Source organism: Paramisgurnus dabryanus, chromosome 11, assembly GCF_030506205.2.
Source record: "Paramisgurnus dabryanus chromosome 11, PD_genome_1.1, whole genome shotgun sequence".
NCBI classification, from domain to species: Eukaryota; Metazoa; Chordata; class Actinopteri; order Cypriniformes; family Cobitidae; genus Paramisgurnus; species Paramisgurnus dabryanus.
The window spans coordinates 34,787,440-34,802,460 of NC_133347.1; the positions used below are offsets into that span (position 1 = coordinate 34,787,440).

Below are 15,021 nucleotides of genomic sequence, written 5' to 3' on the forward strand. Positions count from 1 at the left end.
CTAGACAAAAAAAATTCTGTTTAGGTATTGACTGTAATGCCTTAGAAGCTTCCTAAAAACCTCTCTCAGATAGCTCTATTAGGGTGGGGGATTTTACACAAGTGGTTTTGCACCTATTTGGCTCCCCCTACTGGCTTAACTTGCAATCTCATTACTGATTGGCTGACTTTGCTGCCACTCAAAAAATGTGCCAATTATTTTAAAGTGGAGGGGCAGTGAGATGCCTGTGATGTCATAAGCATCAGTTTTTCAGATTGGGCCGTTTTCTGGCTGACATTTCTGAAAGAGGTATTTCTATGAGACTGAGATGTTTAGCATGATTGGCACTTTTTGTATGTTTGTGAATGCGGGTAGACTACCATTATTCAACAAAGACAAGGTAAAAATGGTTTTTCATTCTCTGTCCCCTTTAAGTGATTTGTCATTATGACATGGTCAAAGTATGTGTTAAAAAGTAATTTTTTTGGTTGCATTTAAGTTATTGAACGGTTTTCTGCTGAAATTGAATAAACAATATACAGCATGCATGTGTATATTACTCCTGTATGTGCATTTGGGGATATTAAATGTGTATTTTCATGTTTATATAGTAGGGTAAGAGGGATCTCACCTAGTGTGCCAAAGCTGATGTTGTTTACATGCTAGCATACTAAAAGTTCACAAAACCCATTTATAAACAGAAATTAAAACTGCAAACACAAATCTACAAATGTTGAAGTTTATACATTTAATAATAAAATGCATAATTCAATTAAATGAAATCATGTAATCAATGCCCATGAACAAACCAAATATACAGACAATTTCCATTAGTGGTTTTTTTACATACCGTATAAAATATATGTTATATTACATGTCATTTATGTGCAACCCACCACAGCAGAACCAACATATAGACATACATTTACAACCACATTCAGTGACCAGTTTCAAGTATTCATTTATCATATTTGACTCGTCTACTGAATGAGTTTTCATTTTTAACGAGTCACAGAGACATCAAAGAGAGAGAATTTAAACAAATTACAAAAAGAGAAAACCTGTGTGGTTAACCTTTGACAGACATTTTGCTAATAAAGAAAGGAATTCAGGAATGATTGCAAGCATGTTTGGTGTTTAACTCATTAAGTATTCTAAACATAATTTACCAGTTTAGAAAAATAAATAACACAATTGGTTATAATTATCTAGTCCAAAAAAAGTCACATAATCTGTGAGAATGTTTGTCAGTTTCTAGAGCAATACCTGTGGTTAGTAGTAAATCGTGACTAGATGAGAAAAAAACAAAACAAAAAGGATTGACAGAGACTGTGATTTGCTACAATAATTGCAATTAAAATACAGTTTTGTTAATCAGGATGGTACTGTATGTGCATAGCCAACAACATAATGTCTTGCTTTCTCAAAAAAAAAAAAACATGGAATGTATTAACATTAATAAAAATGGTGCTGTCATTTCATTCAAAGATACTTCAGAATATTTATACTAAGAAATTTACGTTTAACCCCCCCCCCCAAAAGAAATAAATCTTTTGGGGGTTAAATGTAGCTTGATATTTTTCTTGTAAAATTCTTCTATTCAGCCTCAAATGTAAAATTGCCTCATAATCCATAATGCAAGAGACATATGGAATAAACAAACTGAAAAACATATATTGACACCCTTTGCTGGTCATCACCATACTTTTCTCCCTGACAAACTGTAAAAAGACCTAGCAGTTCCCGAAAACCATGAAGTCATGAATCATACAGACATCAAGGCAAAAATCTTGCATAACCTGATACCCAAATAAAATGAACGAGTTTGTTTTATTCTTTAAGAATATTCTTTTTAAGCTTTTATATTTTCTTTTTCAATTTTAACCACCTTGGTTAGCCTTTACGGTTTAAAATCTGGGAATGGACTGAGACCCACATAAATGCTTTAGAGTGAAATACACCCATTTCTATATCTTATTGGGTATACAGGTATATGACAACATGCATTTATTTGGCAGATGTGGCCACATTGTCTTGGATCAGCGATTTTTGTTCCGATTCTGATTGGACGAGAGCACTCTGCATGAGAGTGTTTCTTTGTGTCTGTTTTGCCCTGTTATAAAGCAGAACTCCCACAAACACCATGACAGTGCCCACTGCAGACACCAGAGTTATAGGGTTACTGAACACAATGATGCTCAGCCAGATGGACAGAGCGTGTTTCACTGTGCTGGCAACACTAAAAGCACAAAAGAGAAAACAAAATCTTATGAATAAAGATCTTTGCACAATTTAGTATGACTGCAGTATGCGTTTTTTGTATTTGCTTTTCGTCATGCTCAGAAACCTCAAAGTCTGATGCGTATACATTAATAAACAAAGGTGCCAAAAAATGCACTGAATAATATACTTAATTATTCTTTGATATCTACATAGAAGGTGTGTAACTTTATAAAGTTCATTTATTATCAAAAGATAGTTTTACATGTACATTTACAACCCATAGAATTTGCCCTTAAAATGGTCTATTATTAGCTTATTTCAAAGGGTCATGAATAAAAATGTTGAGCTCTGCTCTGATTGGCTGTTTCACAGAGCAACTCTTTCAGTAGCTATGTGTGTGTGTGTGTGTGTGTGTGTGTGTGTGTGTGTGTGTGTGTGTGTGGAAACAGACCTTATGTTCGAGTCTGTATCAGATGAAAATACAGATTTTGAGGAATAATCAACAGTTTTGAGATCGTTAAGTTTGTGTTTTTTCAGTATGAACTTGCAAAACGTAACTTTAATGTCAATAGTAGAACTTCAGCATAGCCACTAGCATATAGCATTAATTAGCATTTAGCGCTAACTCAGCAGTCACACCTTTGTTTTTAGCATTGTAACAACATTGTACTTAATTTAATATGTAATTTAATGTTGGAGTGTTCATCTCGACTGTAATGTCACAGTTTGTGTTACGTTGAGATTGGCCTGTTTTCCAGCTGTCTTTTGCGTGCACAAGGCTTACATAAACAGGAAACAATCATGTTTGAGGCTCATGATATGTCATTACCATGTACACTCTTATTAGTCATGTTTGTTTATACAGTTTTCCATTCTATGGCACCTTTAAAGGTTATTATCAGGAATATGATCTCTAAGCACAGCACTGAACAATCTTGATAGCAAAAGTGTTTCTACTTCAATGAGACATGCTTTTTTTCAAGGTAATGCACAAAAAACGGGTATCATACAATACATACCTGAAGGTGACAGGTGAGATTCGGCCCATAAGGGCATATGCTGTGACACTCTGTAAGTGAAACAGAACGCCATCAAACAGCAGCAGCAACACAATATCCTGAGACAGTCTGAAGTTACGCTCACTCTTCCCGAACAATGGTAAATCCTACAGGACAGATACATTATCAGTGCATCCTCATAATGGTTATACTGTAGTTTTAGAGAATATACATTGAAGGTAAGATTACAGTTTATCTGGTCTTAACTAAACCTGAGAGCTAATTAAAAACAAAACCCAGAAGCTGCAAAACACAAAAATCTGGGGCTTTAATTTTTTTCAAACAGTTCTTTCAAGGGTTTTTTAGTAAACAGTTACTAGGCTTTCTAGGGTGATGAGCAGTCGTAAGGGCATTTTATGCAGCATTGAATAGTTGTCAAGATGGGTTGTTTGTTTCTATAGTTTGTGATGGCTATAGTTGTTCTACAGATATGTATTTATAAGGGTGTTGTGGGAAAGTCAACCCTGTAAGTGTAATAAGAGATAGCACTCCTCTCCTGAACATGCCGCTTCATTTAAGGTATCATGCCCATAGCACAAACACTGCCAAGGGTTTTCTTATCTCTAAGCACAAATATTAGCAAAAACAATTGCAATGTGAAATCATGTTTTAAAGGAAAACACCACAGTTTTTGAATATTTTACTATGTTCTTACCTCAACTTAGACGAATTAATACATACCTATCTTTTTTCAATGCATGCACTTTTAATCTTTGTACAGTGCCTCATGAATGTGTTAGCATTTAGTCTAGCACCATTCATTCCTATAGCTCCAAACAGGGATGAATTTAAAAGCCACCAAACACTTCCATGTTTTCCCCATTTAAAGACTCTTACATGAGTAGTTACACAAGTATGGTTGCACAAAATAAAACTTTTGTTTGGAGCCATAGGAATGAATGGGGCTAGGCTAAATGCTAACACATTCACAGAGCGCTGTACAAAGATTAAAAGTGCACGTATTAATTCAACTAAGTTGAGGTAAGAACATAGTAAAATATTGAAAACGGGGGTATTTTTCTCTAAGGACACCTAGTTTTGTGCAAATCTATTATTTAAATGCATAAAAGAAAGTGGAATGGTCAATATGACGACTCTAGTACAGGATGTCCCCCTTCCGAAGAAAAAAACAAAATCAATCTGCCAAGTATTTGCAGAGAGCGTGTTTGATGACAGCGTCACTGCAGCTACTGTTGAGATTGACCTGATTTTCTTAAGAAAGGACTTTGGCTTGACAAAATGACAAATTAGCCACAATAATACCCTTGTTTGTAACTGTTTTGGATTATTGGCCAAACATAAGAAATAAAATATCATCAGGATCTAAAGCCATTGATCTGAATTGATTTGATTTCCATGTGTGAAGTGTGTAAGGTGTGTGTGACATGGTATCAACTGACCATCAGGAAAACCCAAGCAGGTATAAGCATGATGACTGCAGCTGCACTTGTGTAAAACTGAAGCTCTGGAGGACTACACAAGACAAAATCATATGAACAGCCGTGACATTTAGTGACAGTGAAGGTAAAGTCACATCATGCATACATGTACACATCTACAGCACTCACCTAAACTTATACTTGTCCCCACTCAAGAGTTTCTTAGAAAACACATTCTGCAGACTGAAACAAACAAATGCATGTTAATGATCAAAGCATCAGTTTGTATGGATTGTTTAATGTAAAGTAATTATTTCAACACAAGCTAAAAAATAATCTCATTTATCAATGTGATATAAAAGCATTACCAGTCCATGACGTTGGTGGAGAGAGCGGCAGAGAAGCCGAGCATGTTAAAACTGATCTCAGTGGCCGTACATAGAGCCAGACCTGCCATCACAGGAAACAGGGACAAATTCACCCAGAATCCTGCAAAAGAGCACACCCGATTATTATCAAAATTATGGAAATTGGTGGCAACCCAAGGCAATATCGAAATTTGTTTTCTGCACAAAATTAACCAAACTGTCATGAAATATATACAGTTTTAAAGGTACAACAGACTGTATGGGTCCATAAAATCCTGGTCACTTAATTATCCCTAGAATATCAAAAGTGTCTAAAGGTGGAAGATCCTTTTCCTACTTAGCCCCTAGGCTCTGGAATGATTTACCAAAAAACGTCTGAGAATCAAACACAGTCGATCAATTTAATCTGGGTAATATACTTGCTGCAATAGTAAGCCTCTCTGGAACCGAGCATATATTAAAACACAACACTGTGTGACACTTGCATTACATGCGAACGGCCCCTACGCTCATATGATTTTGTTTCTCTCTCTCCCGGTCTCATCCTTGATCCCGAGGACAATGAGGTTAAGAAAACCAAGTTCCTGCTGTCGTGGAGGTCATCATGTCACTGATCTTCTGGCCTTCCTTCAACGTGATGCCCAGCTGATGTCTGACCAATGACCATCAGCTGCCCCCGTTTAATCTACTTATCCGTGTATATATATACACAGTACTGTGCAAAAGTATAAGGCCACCATGCCACAATTAGATTTGTTGTTTTAGCAATGTTATAGTGATCATATATAATTGTTTCTCAGTCTCCTTTAATAAAATACATCCAGATAATACAGGAAATATGTATATAGTCTTAAAAACTGTATTAAAATGTAAACTGATGTGTCAAGTTTTTAGGGTAAACTCCCCTTCCACTTGAGCAGTAGCAGAAAACATCAGGATCTCCTAAACCTAAATAAAATTAAATCCTAATTTCTTTTTACCTTAAATCCTAATTTCTTTTTACCTTAAATTCTCAAGACGTGTTTAGTGCCAAGAGAGGTCACACTAAACACAGGCGATGCCTAAAGAAGAGATTTAGTTCTGAATTTTTTTTTTTTTTACATATTTCCTGTATTTTCTGTTTGTATCTTAATAAAATAGATTGAAAAATAAATATGGATGGACATTAAAAGTTATAAAACAACAAGTCTGGTGGTGGTGGCCTAAGACTTTTGCACAGTACTTTATAACATTTTAAATATTTTACTTCGCATAAAATTGTATAAAATAGTATCTAATATATAGCATATCCTCTATAGAATCAGCCGTGTCCGGCTTTCTCTCCTAGGATTTTTTTCCATCCTAAAAAAATCCAGGAGTGTTTTTCTCTTAGTAGGTTTTTCAACCCCTTGGGAATCTGCTGACATTGGCAAGAGCACTTTCTTCTATACGTTACATTATTACTACACTCGCTAGTAGAGTTTAATCTGTGCCGCTGTATTCTGCTGCTTATGTTTTCCATCAATTTTTCTGTGTTTTCTCCTGCATCTATTAATATAAAGCTGCTTTGAAACAATAACAATTGTGAAAAGTGCTATATAATAAAATTGAATTGAATATGATTAAACAAAACCTGGTGCTTTACAAACTCACAATGGACTAAGTGTTTTCTAGGAAACATTGTTGACATTTGAAATCAACACCCAAACAAAACTACAGACTTATCCAAAAGAAACACAGCATTCGTACCATTGCTTCACACTCAAAGTAACAAACACTAGATAGACCAAGCTTATGAAGGCAGATGTGTCTATCTCAGCTGAGGCCAAGCACAATAATACAACGGAATAAACAAGTGAAGATTACACAGCAGTATCCAGTTATATTGTGTAATCCGCCAATCGGTTTGGTTTAGGTATATCAACACATTAGCCATCTCTAATGGCAAATGTTAATGGAAGCTTTTTCATTATTTATTAATTTGCTCTATTAATATATTACTAATTTTCTATGATATTTAAGCCACTGGTATGGTGGACAAAAAAACAGAAGCTGCTTTACTTAAGGGAAGCTGGCAACATTGTCACAACGGCAACCTTTTTCAACATGATGTTATTAATCACGTCATTGATGCCCCAGTGCCTGTGTAAATGACTTGCGTGCCAGGAAATGGGAACAACTCACTCACTGGTTTTAAAACACTGCGTGCATAACAACCTCTCTAGTACAAGGAAATCTCTGCGCTGCACACAGGCTGGGTGCATACTAGGGATGCTTTGATTGAACGGTCGCAGATCGGTATTGGCCAATAACGGCATTAAATGACTCGATCAGGTCCTAACAGCGCGACGCGTCTTCACATCCCAATCAAACTGCGTATACAACACATATTTATCACGGACAATTGCATCCGCATGACGAAAGTTTATTATTTACATGCTTTTTAAAGTTTTGACAGTTTAAACTTATTTTCCTCACTTGTCTAAGTACACCCGCCGCACGCACACAGCTGCCTGTCATCAATGCACGTGAACGGAGCGATCTCTCTTACGTCTTAAAGCTACAGTAACCTAATTCATCTCTCAATAAAATCACTCTCTGCTCTTGACTAAGGAACTGGTATACTTCATACAAATATATGTGTATATTAAATTTATACAGTAAATACTGTGAAGTGTTTTATTTTCATTACTTTTACTTTTAGAAGAAATATTTGTTGTGCTCATTTATTCGATTCTCTATTAAAACAATAATATACCTAATTAATGCAAGTAATATAACAAAGGAAACATCTGTGGTATTACTTTATCTAAAAAACATCTAGTTAACAGTTACAGTCATTTAAGAGCTTGCATATCAGCTTGAAAAATCGGCCAATCACAAAGACAACAAATCGGTAATCGTATCGGTTTAAGATTTAAGATAAATTATAAGACGTTCATAAGAATAAGTGCAATTCTTGAACATTTCTTAAAAGTCCTGTTTTTTTCTGATCCCATTTTTTAAACCCTTGTTAGTGTGTAATATTTGCTGTAAGAGCAATAATAATACCTGCAAAATGAAAAAGCTCAAAGTACACTGCCAGGTGATGTATTTTCTTTAACACAATTCCCCTTTCAAAGCCTACAGCGAAAGGCCAGTTTGAACTACAGCCCTCTACTTCCCAATTGAATGACGTCAATAAAACAGTTTTTGACTAAACTCCACCCACAGGGATACATCAGTCGCCAGCTTTGGCTCAAATGGCTCTGTTTTCTCTATGGCAATGCTGCTAAGCTGCTGTCGAATCACAACACACTAAACAAACTACACAATCAGAACTCGTTATGTATTTCTGAAGGAGGGACTTCATAGAACAAGGAAGACATCAGCCCGTTTTTAGGACAGTGAAAACAGGGGGTTGTGCCGATAGACGATAGTATCATGTATCGACGATTGTCAGACATATCGCTAATAGCTTATTAGTATATCATCATAGTTTCACATTAACATGCGCATTGCATGCCTTTCATTGAATGAGAGTGTTTGTGGGCTTCACTTTGCGCCAGGGAGCTTTCTCGCACGCACGTGGACTCAATGCGTGCGTTTTGGGCTCTTGCTCGGACCTGAATGCACGCGGCATGGACTCCTCCTAGCACCTGAACTTGTAATACGTGCGGCTCTGACATTAACTTGCACTGGAGATGTTGTTAGGCGGGCAGAGGGTTAAAACCAACAAGTGTGTTGTTCCCGCCCCCTGGCACGCAGAATATTCTTCTTAAGAATGTTTTGTGAATCTGGCCCCAGGTTCTTCCCTTATTGGGGCTGTTTACACTTGGTATTAAGATGTGTTTTCATCGATCAGATCACAAGTGGACGATAAAGACACATTACGTTTACACCTGGTATTTAAATCTGTCTCTTTTGTCCACTTTCGACCGCTTCTGTCCTGAATACTGTGAGGGGACGGTCCGTGAGACGGTGGGCGAGTCTCTCTGCTGTCATTCAAATGCGAGCGGGAGAAAATATTAGTTTATATGGACGCAAACTAATATTATGTCGGAGTCCGCTGCTTGTTTAGCAAGTATACATGCTGCACAGTGTTTTGTACATTTATATGTTGGAGCTTTCTCTGAATTTTCAGCGCAATTGATGAAATAGGATCGCGCAACTTTCACGCTTTCAAAACGAAACTACGGAGAACACCCCGCAGTAGTTTTATCAATGAAAGGCTAAAAATAGCGCTGTTCACCGTATGTTTACGCCAGAAGTCAAAAAAAGACGTAAAACTTGTGTTTAATACCTCAGATCAGATAAATGGGCGGAGAGAAGGCGGTCGCGTGTGGCTGTTCGAACGCATTCAACCACATTGCGTTCCGCAACTCCAAAGCGATCCGATCGAAAGTGGTTTCGACTACCTCTGCATGTGGTTGAAAGTGGTCGAAAGTGGATGAGCTCAAAACGTTTTGAACACCGTTTACACCTGGCATTAACGTCGTCCACTTGTGATCCGATCGACAAAAACGCATGTTAATGCCAAGTGTAAACAGCCTCTAAGTAACAATGTCACTTTTCCACTGCTTCATTGCCCCCAGTAAAAGCATGACTCACCTAAAGAGGCCACATAGTTCATGCTTGTACCAAAACACTGGTGTGTAAACATTATTAAGTTAAAGGAATGTAGGCAAGCACAGTACCTGTGTATTCTCCTAGTATGAGTCGGGACATGATAACAGTGAAGATGGGCGCTGAGCTCTTCACTGTCTCGGCGAATGATACAGCTACATTTTTCAGGCTTACCAAACCCAACACAACACTCGTGAACCTGGATTCAGACAGGACAAAAGACAACAAAAAGGAAGAAAATTAAGGCCAGTAAAACAAGTTCCACTGCCTTTACCCTCATGTGAAAGCAATTATCTTCTATCATCTTTAGCTAGTGATGGATGGATTGATCTTGCTAAAACTGTCAAGAACACATCTGGGTTGTATTTCCTTTTCCAAATTCATATTAGTTTAGTTAGTATAACTTGGAAAACAATATCATTACAGTAAAAAGAGTGAAATAGTATCAATTTCCTACATGCACAATACTGTGTTATTTTGATTTAGGGTAAAACATCACATGGACATTTATATTTGGACATACATTTTACATTACATTTACATTGAAATATTAAAATTAAAGGGATAGCTCACCCAATAATCTAAATTCTGTCATTATTGTCTCATCCTCATGTTGTTGTAAACCTGTATGATTTACAAGATAAGTTATTTTAATAAATGATGGTAAGCACACAGCTGATTATAACCACTGACAATAACAAATACAATTTATTCAATGTGTACCGTCAACTGTGTGCATCATTTTTTAAATATATTTTTTGTGGTCATCAAAATAAAGAAACTCATACAGGTTTACAACAACATGAGGGTGAGAAAATAATGACAGAATTTTCATTTTTGGGTGAAAAATTCTTTAAAATGCTCATATTCTTGAAATGCTTTAATACAGCATACATGCAATAATAAATCAACATTAGTATTGTATTTTTATCATACGTAAAAGGATTTATTGTAAAATAGCAACACACCTCATCAGTCCTACAAAGAGCATTATCATGAGAAAGTTGGAGGGGTATTCAGTACGGGATTTGTGGTGGTATAGTGGACAAGGCACAAACATTTTACCACAGCCTATGACAGTGGTGGAGAGCATCTGGACAGCACCTAAATAACAAAACTATGTCAGATGCAAGTAATAAATATATTTAAAACAAATCGTTGGTGTCCCCAGAGTGCGTATGTAAAGTTTTACCTCAAAATACCCCATAGATAATTTATTATAACATGTTTACATTGCCACTTTGTAGGTGAGAACAAAAATGTATTGTTTTTGGGTGTAAATGCGTAACATGATTGTGGTTTGTTGAAATTAAAACTCAAGTTTGCCGTCAATTATTATTTTTCTCTCTCTCTGCACTAAATGGCAATGCTGTGGGTTGGATAGTGCAGATTAAGGGGCGGTGTTATTTTAATAAAACCACTTTTTCACATCACAAAAGAGGCGAAATCTTAACTACCTATTTTTTTACATGCTTGCAGAGAATGGTTTATCAAAACAAAGTTACTGTGTTGTTCTTTACCACGTTTCTAGGTTGTTAGAAGCACTGGGGACGCAATTATAGCATTTAAACATGGACATTTTCACACTATGACCTCTTTAAAGATGTTTTTGCATGATGCTTAAATTGGAAACCTTGAATTGTGAACAACAACAAAAAAATAGGCTAAGCATGTGACATCCCTAAAATCTCAAGGCAGAAAATATATTTTGTATGAAATTATTGATGTATACATTTGTTGTGAAACACCTAACCTGTCAAATGTCTTAAAATAACCACCAGAGCAATGTCTAAGGTTACCATGGTATAAGCTGAATAATTGACTCCGGTCCTTTGAAATATTTTAAAATAATGCACACTCCGCTTCACGTCATGCCACATTATTTATTGATTTCAAATAATTCAACGGCCTGTCGACAATTATTCCTTACATAATTAAGTATATTTACCTTTTTCTTATATCTTGTTACATACAGGTAATCTGAACTCTCTGTAATTCCCACTATTTACAATAGTGAGTCTTAACAACATAGTGTGCAACAACATTATACCATTGTAAAAACAAATACACTGAATGAGAAAACATAGGTGAAATTATTTTATAAAGTTGTGTCTAAAAATCCTCCATTTATCAGTTAACGGGGGGGGGGGGGGGTCTCCTCCATTTTTAAGGCCTTGAGAAACCACACTTGGTGCATTTAAGCCTGATTTGGGCTCCAAGGACTTCATCAAGTCAAGTAAGTTTTGATGATCAGGGTTTCCCGCAGAAAATTTGTTAGTTAACGTGGTAGGGTTGGGTGGGTGGGCATTGCCGAGGGTGTGGCAATCAAAGGGGTGGGGCGTATGCGTCATGATGAAAATTTTAATATTTTTATTTTAAACACTCAAATAAAACTTAATTTTGAAGAAACTATAACCGAAAACGAACACATACTAGATTATTAATTAATTAAATGTTTTAACGGGAATAGCTCCGTGATGAAGTGAAACTAAAGGGTTAATAAACACAAACTGAACGTCTGGCGAACGATGATAGATAGCGCAAAAATTGTAAAAACTGATTATTTCCCACATTATCTTAAAGGAGTGTAACTACTGTAGCATGTAAATAATGCACATAAATAAAGTGAGCAGAGTGCTCAACAATTATCTAATCAACAGGCACGTGACACCTAGCTAGCAGGTTGCACAAACAACAAAATCACCTGCTAACTTACTTTAAATTTGCCTGAACTATAGACTAATACAAAAACAGGCTTAAAAAAACCCGAAACATAAGTCCATTTGTGTGGCGCGCGTGCACGCTCACGGTGTGAAGCACGTCCGCGCTATTCTCCGAAATGTTTTATCAACTGGCTAGTTATCCTCTAGACAGTGGCTGTACGAACCATGTCTTTCTCATTTCGGCCATGTGGTGCGCGTCCCCGCTCACGGTGTGATGCGTGTACGCGCTATTCTCCAAGATGCACTTGACGGGCTTTTGTGCAGCGAATTTATAATTTTTTTTGATGACCTAGTTAAGGCGGTAGGGTTTCCAAGCTTAGGCGGGCCGCCCGAACTGAAATGTGCTGCAGGAAACCCTGATGATAAATATTTGATCTAGCAAATACCAAAATGTGTATACAGACGCTAGCTAGCTAGCCAGTAAATCACATATCTAAATATAAGGCTAGCACTATTTCACTCAAAAGTTTTTAAAATAAGTCTCTTAAGGTTATCAAGCCTGCAAATTTTATTTAATAAAAAACAGAATGATTTCTGAAGGATTTTTGATCAAATAAATCCATGGCTTGATAAACATAAATATCAGAATTCTTCAAAATGTGTATAACCTTGCATGCATGTCTGCTTATGACCAAATAAAATTTGTTTATTATAAAACGGGCAGTTCTGGTTCTTCATTCTAAATAGGTTGAAACGCGTTCTAAGCCGTGATAAAATACCCCGGTAAACCCACAGTTCAGACCGCATTACAGAAGTATCACTGCGCCACTGTTGCTGCGTACTGATTTATGAAAATAAACACCACTGTCTTTAATCATATTTTTAATTTGTATACATTTGCACAATTATGGCGATATCCAGATACATGTCAATAAATATCGTTGAGTCATCTAATCAATAAAGAGAAACGCTCCCTGAGGAGTTTCTACCTCAAAGTCATATTTCCGTCATATTTGACTGAAACAACGCCCCTTAGTTGTTATAAAATGCACTGGTAACCCACTGCTTCTTGGTGCTTATTGCTTTATTTTATGTTAATACATGATGTTGTTTATATAAATTTCCAAATAATTCCCCAAAATAAGTTCCCATAAAAAGTTTCCAGAATTTAACTGGAAACTTTCCGCCACTTTGCAACCCTAATAACAAGTTTTGTAATGAAATAATGTTTATTTAATTAAATAGTACATTTTTTCGTGTTGTAATAAGAACACACAATTACAATAATATTAGGAGTCCTAAAAAATAAGATGCTTTGGGTGGAATCTTAAGAGATTAGGATGATATTCATACTGATATAGGTCACCTATTGATGGAGTTAAGGCCAAATAGGTTTATATAAAACAACAGTTTATTGCTCGCACTATTAAAACCGGTTTATTGGACTGGTTCGTTTTTATCAACACAGATAACAACTAACTTTTAAGAATGTACTACCACTTCTCTGAAACTTACCCAGCATGCTTGGCTCTCCCTCCAGCAGGGAAAGGATGTACTTGTTGAGGAAGAGTGTGCAGAAACTGAAGAAGTACCACAACGCCAGATACACCAGAGCTTTGGAGCTCCACACACCCGAGTCAGCTTCAAGTATCGTGGTCTCTGTGATGGTAATCTTTAGGACGGGTTCACCCGGCATACTCTCACTTCGAGCCAGTATCACCCTCTCCTGCCGGGGCCTGAAGCTGGTAAAAGGGTGCCAAAAATTGGACTTTCTGGAGCGCTCGTTGCTGGTCATGATGCAGGAAAGAGGAGGGCACCTAATATGTCCAGCAGGGCAAACTCCAGGGGTAATAAACCAATGCAAGTTTACTCCATATTACAATACACAGTTGGGCCTTGCGTGAGGCTTTAAATGAATGATTCCAGATTGACGAACATCTGTAAACACAGGGGAATGAGGAACAAAGTGTTTAAAACATCAGCTGTAAATAAGCAATGAAACTGAAACGTATATATGTACAATCCGTACGTGTACATATATCTTGTAAATGCAGACTGATATGATTGTGTGCAAGTAATTTTATATTAAATGACAGACACAAACACGTTCTTCGTACCGACTCATTTACTTTTTGTCTGATGTTTGAATACTGTTGTATGCCAGAAATCTTTGCAGAACCATTAAACTCCATACATAAACTACATTGCTTTTAGCTTCGACACCTGGCAATTATTTCACCCACAGTATGATACTATACAACAGTATAAAAGGAAACAATAATACGTTACCCATTGTGTTGATCCAAGACACGAAACACACTTCATCGCCACGACGACACAATAAAAGCACATTTACATGCTTTCGTAAGATTTAGGTGACAGCCAACGAGTCATTCATGTAGAACACTCATAAATAAATAAAGTTAGATGTATACGCGATTTCAGTGTTTAATTCTAAATTAACACGCGCTCAGACAGACACGTCTATGTAGTTTCCTGACGTTGGCTGTAGCATGGGTTGCGTATCTTTGCGCAGACATCTGACGGTAGACACATTTAATGTGTTTTCCGTTGCGCTGCGCACTAAGAACGCATCTTTGACTAACATAAAGGCAAGAGATGGGAGTAACACAAGGGGGCGTAACTTATAGCAGGGGGCGTAACTTAAAGTTGTCCAAATCACACAGAACCACGCGAGATCAAGACGCACATTACCCAAGGAGTGGAAAATGCAACAGTGATACCAGTAGCAAAAACCAGGCAAAGA

The 15,021-nt window shown here is 36.8% G+C and overlaps 1 protein-coding gene across 1 annotated transcript; it reads right to left on the reverse strand.

Moving 5' to 3' along the window:
* Positions 1-707: 707 nt before the first annotated feature.
* Positions 708-14,798, reverse strand: LOC135753273 (solute carrier family 35 member E2A). The gene is made up of 9 exons (XM_065271307.2): positions 14,544-14,798; positions 13,770-14,192; positions 10,560-10,695; positions 9,663-9,790; positions 5,008-5,128; positions 4,829-4,882; positions 4,661-4,733; positions 3,222-3,367; positions 708-2,218 (listed from the first exon to the last, which is right to left on the reverse strand). The coding sequence occupies exons 2-9, from the start codon at positions 14,047-14,049 to the stop codon at positions 1,987-1,989; spliced, it is 1,170 nt and encodes a 389-aa protein (XP_065127379.1). The 5' UTR covers positions 14,050-14,192; positions 14,544-14,798; the 3' UTR covers positions 708-1,986.
* Positions 14,799-15,021: the final 223 nt, after the last annotated feature.

Bases quoted from the DNA above. Each gene is read 5' to 3' on its own strand.
- LOC135753273 (XM_065271307.2), bottom strand. From the start codon at position 14,049: ATGACCAGCAACGAGCGCTCCAGAAAGTCCAATTTTTGGCACCCTTTT. The intron at 10,696-13,769 runs GTAAGTTTCAGA...TTTGTTATTTAG, and splicing joins GGGAGAGCCAAGCATGCTGG to GTGCTGTCCAGATGCTCTCC. The intron at 4,734-4,828 runs GTGAGTGCTGTA...TGTCTTGTGTAG, and splicing joins GGGGACAAGTATAAGTTTAG to TCCTCCAGAGCTTCAGTTTT.